The 9334-nt window shown below is 48.4% G+C and overlaps 2 protein-coding genes across 4 annotated transcripts in view; one reads left to right on the top strand and one right to left on the bottom strand.

Annotated features, from left to right (window-relative positions):
• wdr17 (WD repeat domain 17) overlaps positions 1 to 9334 on the bottom strand; it is a 30894-nt gene that overhangs the window by 10131 nt on the left and 11429 nt on the right. For both annotated transcript variants that reach the window (XM_019360516.2, XM_025908408.1), the window contains exons 9-18: positions 9134 to 9302; positions 5039 to 5130; positions 4878 to 4960; positions 4706 to 4792; positions 3383 to 3547; positions 3176 to 3291; positions 2994 to 3080; positions 2745 to 2894; positions 2371 to 2501; positions 313 to 438 (exon numbers count right to left, since the gene is read on the bottom strand). In XM_019360516.2, the coding sequence (XP_019216061.1) occupies positions 313 to 438; positions 2371 to 2501; positions 2745 to 2894; positions 2994 to 3080; positions 3176 to 3291; positions 3383 to 3547; positions 4706 to 4792; positions 4878 to 4960; positions 5039 to 5130; positions 9134 to 9302 (1206 nt within the window). The remainder of the gene's footprint in view (positions 1 to 312; positions 439 to 2370; positions 2502 to 2744; positions 2895 to 2993; positions 3081 to 3175; positions 3292 to 3382; positions 3548 to 4705; positions 4793 to 4877; positions 4961 to 5038; positions 5131 to 9133; positions 9303 to 9334) is intronic.
• On the top strand, positions 5866 to 8561 carry LOC109202668 (secreted Ly-6/uPAR domain-containing protein 2). Of its 2 annotated transcripts, XR_003220654.1 has the most exons (4): positions 5866 to 6018; positions 6155 to 6265; positions 6399 to 7878; positions 8037 to 8561. XR_003220654.1 is itself a non-coding variant. In XM_019360569.2 (3 exons), exons 1-3 carry the CDS (start codon positions 5970 to 5972, stop codon positions 6503 to 6505), a joined length of 267 nt encoding a protein of 88 aa, XP_019216114.1. In that variant the 5' UTR covers positions 5866 to 5969; the 3' UTR covers positions 6506 to 6594. The 2 variants fall into 2 exon arrangements, 1 of the variants encoding a protein (XP_019216114.1); XM_019360569.2 differs by lacking the exon at positions 8037 to 8561 and having other exon boundaries at positions 6399 to 6594.

Raw genomic sequence — 9334 nt, 5'->3', positions numbered from 1 at the left:
AGTGGAGGGGCATCTCTGATGTGCTGGGGCAGATTGTTCCACAGATTGGGACGTGTTGTACGTGCTGCACGCCTGCAGCTGCAGGAGCATGAGGCAACCGTCTCCTGCTGGATCACAACTCGTCATTGTCATCATTAATATTATTGTCTTCATCAGCTGGTTTGTGGGCTGACAGGCGTTCCGTGAGGTTCCGGTCTGGCTGCTTTCTGCTTCTTTGTGAAAGTCGAGCATTTGCATGAGTAGGTGTGGCAGTGACTGTGCACGCTACGGTAACCGTAAGCTGCGACGGTGAAAGGACCAATCAGGACTCACGGTTTTAAACTTGAGCAGGTGCTTCATGTGCATCACTCCTTTGCTGTAGCTGGCTGGGAGCAGCGAGTCGTCCTGGCCGTTAATCACTGACACCAGGTCCCACAGGTTACTGCTGCCACCTGGAGGCTGGCACACACACACACACACACACACACACACACACGTGTAAAACCAGCACGCTGATGTGTTCAAACACGTTTAATCAGACCAGTAATCCAGCCTCTCTGTTCTCTGGCTTTACTGCTGCCGTGTTTACAGGACGAGCAGGAGGAGATCTCACAGCAAAGACTCCAAATAAACCAGGAAGTAGTTTTAAAAACTCTTCTCTGTAAATATGAAAGCAGATTTCACTCTGTCCTGATCTCTGTTTGATCTGCAAACATCACATTCAGGCTGTGGAGAGGGAGGAGGAGGAGGAGGAGGAAGAGGAGGAGGAGCAGAAGGTCAAACAGACAAACGAGGCTGCGCTCGCAGTGAAAACCTGAGCAGGAGGAGAAAAGCACCAAACACAAAGTGAGACTTTATAAAAACGTCTGCGCCGACAGAATAAAGAAGACTCTCCCCTCATATCTCAGTTTAATGAGGATAAATGTTGAAATGAAGAAGCTCCGCCCCCGGCGAACCTTAGCTTTTAGCTCTATTACAGCAGCGAGAGGATTTTTACTAAGCTATGACATCGTTCTAAGGGTTGGAAAAAGGACCGTGCGGTCTTTCTGAGTTTGTGCTGCTATGAATTATGGGATGTAACCATCTCCTTTGCTTTCATAAAGGCTGGTCTGATACTTCCAGGTCACCTCTCAGTAATTCAAAGTCAACGTTATTTATAAATCATTAGTTATTATTAATCTCTGGCTTCTGTCCTGATTTGGCGCCGTATAAATAAAACTGAACTGAATAATTAGAAACGCTGCTCAGTGACAGCCCTGCAATAGACTGGTATATATAATTAGTATTATAATTAACAGTACAGCCTGTCCAGCTGCACCTCTGGTGCTCAGGACTCATTACTGTGAGCTCCAGTATGGACATGATGAGCAGCAGGAACCCACATAGCAGACAGGTCTGGCCCGGATCTGGTGTCAAGCCGGCACTGCTGGCTGACTCCTGGCATGGTAAGTGGTATGTCATCCAGATGTGGGCCAGGCCTGGCATAGATGGCACTGTTTATGTGATGGCATGTCACATCTGGCCCGATGGCTTGGTGTATGTGGCCCAGGCTCATAGAAAACAGGTCTGGCCCGGATCCGGCATCAAGCTGGCACTTCTGACTGACTGGTGTCATGGCAGAGTGTATGTCAGCCAGATGTGGGCCAGGTCTGGCAATGATGGGACTGTTTATGTTCCTATTTTAGTTAGAAGACCCAAATGTCATGTTGCAATATTATACTGCTACGATAGCCAATGTTTCAAAAGCAGGTGTGACAGGTTAGTGAGTGTGCACTTTATCCAAAACCTAGTGATGGTTTACTCACGTTTACCACCGGGTGGCTGTAGCTCAGGAAGTAGAGCAGGTCACCTACTGATCAGAGGGTTAGTGGTTCGATCCCTGGCTCCTGCAGTCTACATGTCAAGAGTGAGAATGTGTATGAATGTAGTTAAGCACTCAGTTTGGAGAAAGTGTGTGATTGGGGGAATGTTGTATAGAGTGCTTTTGGGAGAGTAGAAAAAAGGGCTATTTAAGAATCACTGTCTGAACGGAGTTTCGTCATGTTACACTATTGTGTTTTGGCGCATGTTGTTATTACATGGCTTGACTAAGGTACACATTAGGCTGACATCTGGGACCACAGCACAGGGCCAGCAGTGTGTCTACTGCTGGGCTACTACAGGGCCGTCATTCTTTGCCGTACGTGGGCCGTGTGTAAGCACATTGTGTGGCCAGATCCAGGCCATACCAATTTTGCTATGTGGGAAGCTCTCCTCAGCCTCTGACTCTGTCCTGAATCATCAAAACATCTCTGATGGAGAGCACCACCCTTTGCTGTTGCTTCACAGCCCTGCACCTCAGCGCGGAGCTGCCGGGCTTAAACAGCACGTAACACTGGCTGAGGTCGTTACCGAAAAGCATTCGGAGAACCAGCGAAGCTTCTTGGCTCTGATGTCGAAGCTCAGCTTGTCCAGCTCCTGCTTGATGTCTCTGGACACTTTTCCACAAAGCAGCGGCGGTGAGCCGGGAACCATAGCTGTGTCTGCACACACACACACACACACACACACACACACACACACACACACAGTCTGTTAGAGACACTTAATAATATTGATACGAATCAAAAATGGTCATAAAGTTAAAATAGTGACAATAAAACATAAATCAGGGAGCGATAAGAAGCAGTGAGCTGCCCGCTTCAACAAATCCTCCGTGGCGATGACACTGGCGTCAGCAGCACTAAAGCAGGAACGAGCAGATTAAAGTTCAGGTGAGTTCTCACCTGTGTTTCCGATGATCTTCTCCCAGGGCTGGTCGGTGAGGATGTTCAGCAGCAGAGGGGAGATGAGCGGCGTGAGGGACCACAGCCTCACCGTGCTGTCCCTGCTGCAGCTCGCCATGGTGAAGGGACGGCTCTGATGACACGTGAGACCTGCACACGCACAGAGTGAGCCGCTGTCAGACGAACACGCATGTCTTATTTACATGTTTACTGAAGCACGCCGTAAACAGGAAGTGGAGCCTGACTCACCGTACACGTCGGCTCCGTGGTCGTAGACTGTGTCTAAACACGTGCCGTCTCTGGTGTCCCACACTCTGATGGTGTAATCCCAGGAACCTGCGAAACAGCACAAACAAGGACGTCGTTCTCCAGAGACCACCCACTCCACACGAGTCACACGGCAGGTGAGGGGAAGCTTTTAGAGACGTTACCTGAGATGAGCAAGTAAGGCACCTCTGTGTTCCACATCAGGCCTCTGACCGGAGCCGTGTGCCCGCTCAGCACATTGATGCACGCGTCCTGCGTGTAGTCCCAGATACGAACAGTCCTGCACACACGCACACACACACGCACACTCTTTGAACCAAGGCTAATTTGGGACAGCGTGCTCTGCCTCCTCTCAGTGTGTCTGCACCCACCCATCATCCGATCCAGAGCACAGGATCCCCTCTCTCAGGGGGGACCAGCGAACGTGGAACACCTTGGCCAGGTGCCCCGTGAACACCTTCAGAGGCTGGTCCGAGCTCGTGGCCAGGTAGTACACGCGCACGTTCTTGTCCTCGCAGCCCGTCGCTATCATGTCCCTGCAGACAGAGAAGCACACGGTGACGTTCTCACAGCTTTAAAGGATCACTACACTTTATTTCAACCAGCTGCTCAGCACCACCCACATGTCCTCCATCAGCTGATGTTGGTGCACACTGACCTTTGAACCCCCCAGAGCTGCTGCACAATCTTCCATGGAAACAGGTTCAACACAGAAACCCGCTGTGGTGCTGGTTTAAATAGGAAATACTGACGGGTCAAACACTGACCTCATCGGTTTGGTCTCGATTCTCGCTCATACAAACACTGCTGGACATCAGAGGAACTGCAGTGCTGGCTTTGTATGGATGCAGCTATACGAAGCACAGACTTCAGGAACAGACGAGAACAACGTGCAGATGTTTGTCTGTGAAGCACGTTTGGAAGAAACCAACAGCTCACAGCAGCCGTCAGCACGAAGGAGGATGGTCTGAGTGGACCACGAGCTCCTCTCTACACCGAAGTAACACAGAGACAGCGTGAGGCCCACGGCTAAAGCTCGGACCAGACCGGGTCATCGATGGGACAAAGTCCAGGTCTGAATCAGAGTCCAGAGCTGGACCTTCAGAGAGTTGTGCATGAGCAACGCTGTGAAGAAGACTCCTCCACAGGGGTGAGACAGACTGATGAAGTCACACAGGAAACATCACTGCAGGTTTGTCCTGCTACAGGAGGGTCTACACGCTGCTGGATGATGGGATCAGTGTATCACGAGTGTGTAGATATTAGCCCATATTTAGCTCTACTGTACACTTTAGCCCGCTCTGAACCACGCGCTGATTTTTGACTCCACACAGGAACTTAGAAGAACATCACGTCTTCTTCATCAGACTTGAAACTATCGACTGGGACCATAAAGTCATCGGAAACCCTTCACAGGACTCACAGAGCTGGTGAGCAGGCGGTTTAAAGTGTAAAAACAGCACTCGGCCCTGTTCAGCATGGGTCACACTGACTTCCAGCTCTGAACCTGCCGTAGACGTTCATATAAACGAGCCGTTGGGTCCTTTAAAGCACTCGTGTGTCACGCCCACGCTGTGACACTCACCCTCCTCGTTCTGTCTGTGTTCCCTGTTTTTCCTTCTCTGTGCTGTGAGATCTTTTCATGTTGCTTAAACGTTTCGAGTGAAGCCAAACGATGTGGATGCAGGTCTTACTTGTTGTTCTGGCTCCAGTCGCAGCCGAACACAGCAGCGGGGTGTTTGTACTTGTGAAGGATTTTACCGTCGATGGTCCTGATGATGCTGTCACCACAACAACAATAAACACGTGAATCACTGCAAGGGACAAACATGACGCCGTCGTCGGGAGAGAAGAGGAAGCACTCACCAGAATCCGTCTCCGCTGCAGGTAGCAATCCGCTTTGAATCCTTGTGGCTCCAGGAAATACAGAAAATCCCGTTCTTACCGTGCTGGAGGAAGACAGACAGACGCATCACGCTGTGCATCGTGTGATTGGGTTCAGACACACGGGGGCGTGCCCTACTCACCTCGTTAAAGCGAGTGATGATTTTTCCTTTCCTGACGTCCCAGATGAACGCTCCGTTACGGGACGTCGCCCCCGCGATGCAGTTCAGATCTCCTTCACAGAGAAACAAACACCTCATCAGTTCCTCTACACGAGGCAGTGAAAGTGTTAAACGTTGCTGCTGTTGCTTTAGCGACACAGAGAGCGGCAGGTGTCTCAGACCACCTGAGTTTTTAAATGATGGTTTCTATTATAAAGGAGAAAAAAACAACCAGGTCCTCTTATTGATGAAAGAAGAAGACAAACAGGCAAAGATGATTGTTTTCCAAAACAGCATAAACCCTGTGGGCAATCTAAAAGTTCTGTGTGTGAACTTTTAAAAGAAAAAGGTAGAAAAGGTGTTTCCATGAACGTGTGTGATTGGTCGCTGTGTGAGTACCAGACCATCTAACTCTGTGAGCCTCGGATTAAAGAAACTGTCCCTGCTGATGAATTAGAGCGCACAGGAAGCACCGCAGCAGCGAAGCATCGTCAGACGTACAGGAAGCATCAAAGTCGGTCTGAGGACGTTCACAGCAAACAGAAACTTTGATTATGACATCAGAATCAGCTGTTTTTTCCCTCTGACTCACGAGTCTCTCAACATTGAAACGGTGGCTTTGCTCAGACACAAGAGCCCGAGTTTAACCACACACTTTATCATCTTATTCATAAATAAGTGTTTTGATTACACAGAGAAAACTCAGGAAACAAGAAGGACTTTTAGAAAGTGTAAATATCAGCTGATGTCGGTCGACACCAACCTGCTCCCGTGGTTTCACAGTTAATGCTAAACTGGATTTGTGGGTTTTCCCAAATTAGGCAAAAAGCAGAAATAAAAAGCCCGACAGAGAGACGGGATCATTGTCCAGGTGGGAAGTGTTTGTGGTTGAGCTTCCTGTTCTCACAGAAACATGAAGACTGTGATGCTCGCTGTGCTGCTGCTGCTGGCCGTCAGTCAGAGTGAGTTAACCTGCAGACCTGCTCTCTGTTCGTCTGTTTACATTTATTTGTTGTTTGTAAGACGCTCTGTCGCGGTGCGAGTGAACCGTTGGGCTGCTGGTGACGGCTGAAGGTGATTCTTTGACGTGTTTTGCAGGTGAAGCCTTGGAGTGTCACTGTGGAGGCCAGAAGTTCTGTTCAAGCCCTGTGGAGACGTGCTCCAGCTCTAACGATGTCTGCTCTACTCTGGTCATCACTTCTGGGCCGGGTAAGTCTCGCCTTCCTTCACTGTGACATTTGTCCAAAGGAAAGAGAACAAATGCTTTCCTGGACCGACTCACGGGCACTGTGAGCGGTTGGGATGATGTGTGATGGTCACTTCTGTCCTTCGATTTTCACAGTGGTAACGCACACAAAGGGCTGCTTGAAGTCGCTGGCCTGCAGGATCCTGAATCGTCCGCCCGTGATGACTGTCAGCTGTTGCAGTTCTAATCTGTGCAACAGATAAACCGCTGCCATGCGGGACGTCGTCCGATTGGTCGACGGTCTGCTGCCGTGTGTTGTGTACTGTAGAACAATAAAGATCAGCTGACTGCATTTACTGTCTCCGCTCCATTTTTATCATCAAACTGATTTATCTTCACTTTGAAATATTTCTGTCACATGTTACCATAAAGTGTCGTTACACACGGTTAGCTCAGGTCGCTAATGATGAGACTTCAGGACAAGAAGCCCAGAAAACAGTGAGTGATGTCACAGTGGCCATGCCCATCGTTTATTTACAGGAACTGCAGCTCGCTTCACTTTTCAGCTGCAGAGGTTCCTGCGTGATTATCAGGCGGTGCAGTCCTAAAAATAACCTTTGGAAAGATGGACGTGTGAATACGATTATCTACTTTGGATTTATCCAATCATTTTACACGCTAATATATAGAATATATTTTTCATGCATGTCAGCGGCATCTCTTATTTGAACCGTGTGATCTGTAACTGTAAGCCTTTGTTGCATCGTGGGAATAAAGAAAAACATAATAATTTGGTTAAAGTGAAATCTGCATTTCCACAGTGGAGAATAATTTAAAGCTGTGTTATTTAACCACTTCATCGTGTGTGTTCTCTGTGAGCCGGCGAGTTTTAGTCCAACAGCCAAGAAAACGTGAATGAATTAGAGCGCACACAGGAAGCACAGCAGCGGCTGCAGACTGAGGACGAAGCAAACAGAAACTTTGATTATGACGTCAGGGCGAGTTCCTGTGGTTTCACAGTTAATGCTAAACTTTATTTGTGGGTTTTCTGTGGTTGTGCAAATAAAAAGCCTGATCCTGAGGTACAGGGTCATCCAACGGGGTCATTGTCCAGGTGGGAAGTGTTTGTGGTTCAGCTTCCTGTTCTCACAGAAACATGAAGACGCTCGCTGTGCTGCTGGACGTCACAGTGAGTTCACCTGCAGACCTGCTCTCTGTGGGTTCATTCTTATCTGTTTAGAGTTATTTGTCGTGTTGTGTTATGTTGGCTTGCATGATGTTTATTTAAGCTCTGACGTGTCGCTGTGGAGGTGATTGTTGACATGCTGTCTGACTACGTCTGTGCTTCATGTGTCGTAAATATGGAGTTCCTGCAGCGTACTGTCAGGATGAAACATGCAGTAAAACTTACGATCCATCCTGTCCTGTTTCTTCTTGCATGAAAGCATCTGACTGCAGAGTGTGGGAGAATGACACTCCTGCTGATAAACTGACACCGTGCACATTGTCTGTTTTTACTTTATTATCATTTACTTTGCTGGTGTGAGGTGATTTTAAATGAGTGGTTGTGGAAACGTCACACGTCACTCCTGGTTTGTCTCCTGTTCATCAGCAGCAGCACATCAAGCATGTCCAGGTAAAAGCTTCGTCACTTTTACAGCCACAGGGTTCCTTCTGTTTGGGCCAATCTGACCTGCATTCTTCCTCATGTCCAGCAGGGGGTGACTCCTCTGTTGGTATAAAGAGGCGATGAGCTGTTTCTCTGTGTTTCTTCTTCCTTCTTCACGTTTTCAGGTGACTTCAGTTCAGGAGATGAGGCCAGAGGTGAGCAGACGTAGATTTAAATGTCCCTCCACGGCACGAGAGACCGCCTTTCCGTGCTACAGCCGGTCTGCAGCCGTATACGAGGAACATGTCCTTATCCTTAAATGTTGGGGGAACGTGGCGGCTTCCACAAACTGCAAACCCACTCCTTATTTTTAATACATGAATTATGAGTTTATGAGAACACATCAGATTATCAGAAGACGCCATTACACACTGTTCAAAGTATATCTACAAGAACTACATGACAGGCTGCACCTGTACGGTTTTCTAAATAATTTTTTTTTAAAAACATCTGCATTCATGAAGTGTTGTGTAGCCCAGCGCTGATCATGTATCGACTGTGATGTAACACAAAAACAGCATGTTATTCATTTGTAATTCCTAGTTTTATATCTTTTGGAGATATATGGGAAGCGCGGAGTGAAACAGCATTTCGGTGCGCTGCATACTGTGTGTACTGTTGTACTGACAATAAAGTTCTTGAATCTTGAATTATATCTACAACAAGCTGATAAAGCTGAGAACAGCCTCACCGAGTCGCTCCGGAGGTTTCACACAGTTACGTGTGTGTGTGTGTGTGTGTGTGTGTGTGTGTGTGTGTGTACGTGCATGTGTGTGTGTGTGTGTGTGCATGTGTGTGTGTGTGTGTGCGTGCGTGTGTGTGTGTGTGTGTGTGTGTGTGTGTGTGTGTACGTGCATGTGTGTGTGTGTGTGTGTGTGTGTGTGTGTGTACGTGCATGTGTGTGTGTGTGTGTGCATGTGTGTGTGTGTGTGCGTGTGTGTGTGTGTGTGTGTGTGTGTGCATGTGTGTGTGTGTGTGTGCATGTGTGTGTGTGTGTGTGCATGTGTGTGTGTGTGTGTGTACGTGCATGTGTGTGTGTGTGTGTGCATGTGTGTGTGTGTGTGTGCATGTGTGTGTGTGTGTGTGTGTGTGTGTGTGTGTGTGTGTACGTACATGTGTGTGTGTGTGTGTGTACATGCATGTGCGTGTTTGTGTGTGTGCGTGTGTGTGTGTGTGTGTACGTGCATGTGTGTGTGTGTGTGCGTGTGTGGAGCTAGCCTACCCGGAGCCCAGGACAGTGAGTAGACCACTCCTTCGTTTCCGGGGGAGGTGTAAACAGCTGTTAGAGTGTTTGTGTCCCAGATCTTGATGGTTCCATCGAAACTGGCCGTGGCGAGCAGGTTGGGATCATCAGGCTTAAACTTGCAGTCGAAGATGGTTTCTACGTGGCCCTGAAGAAGAAGCGACACAGTGAGCTGAAGCT

The sequence above is a fragment of the Oreochromis niloticus genome, linkage group LG6 (assembly GCF_001858045.2).
Source record: "Oreochromis niloticus isolate F11D_XX linkage group LG6, O_niloticus_UMD_NMBU, whole genome shotgun sequence".
Classification (NCBI taxonomy): Eukaryota; Metazoa; Chordata; class Actinopteri; order Cichliformes; family Cichlidae; genus Oreochromis; species Oreochromis niloticus.
This window is presented reverse-complemented; position numbering and strand designations above follow the sequence as displayed.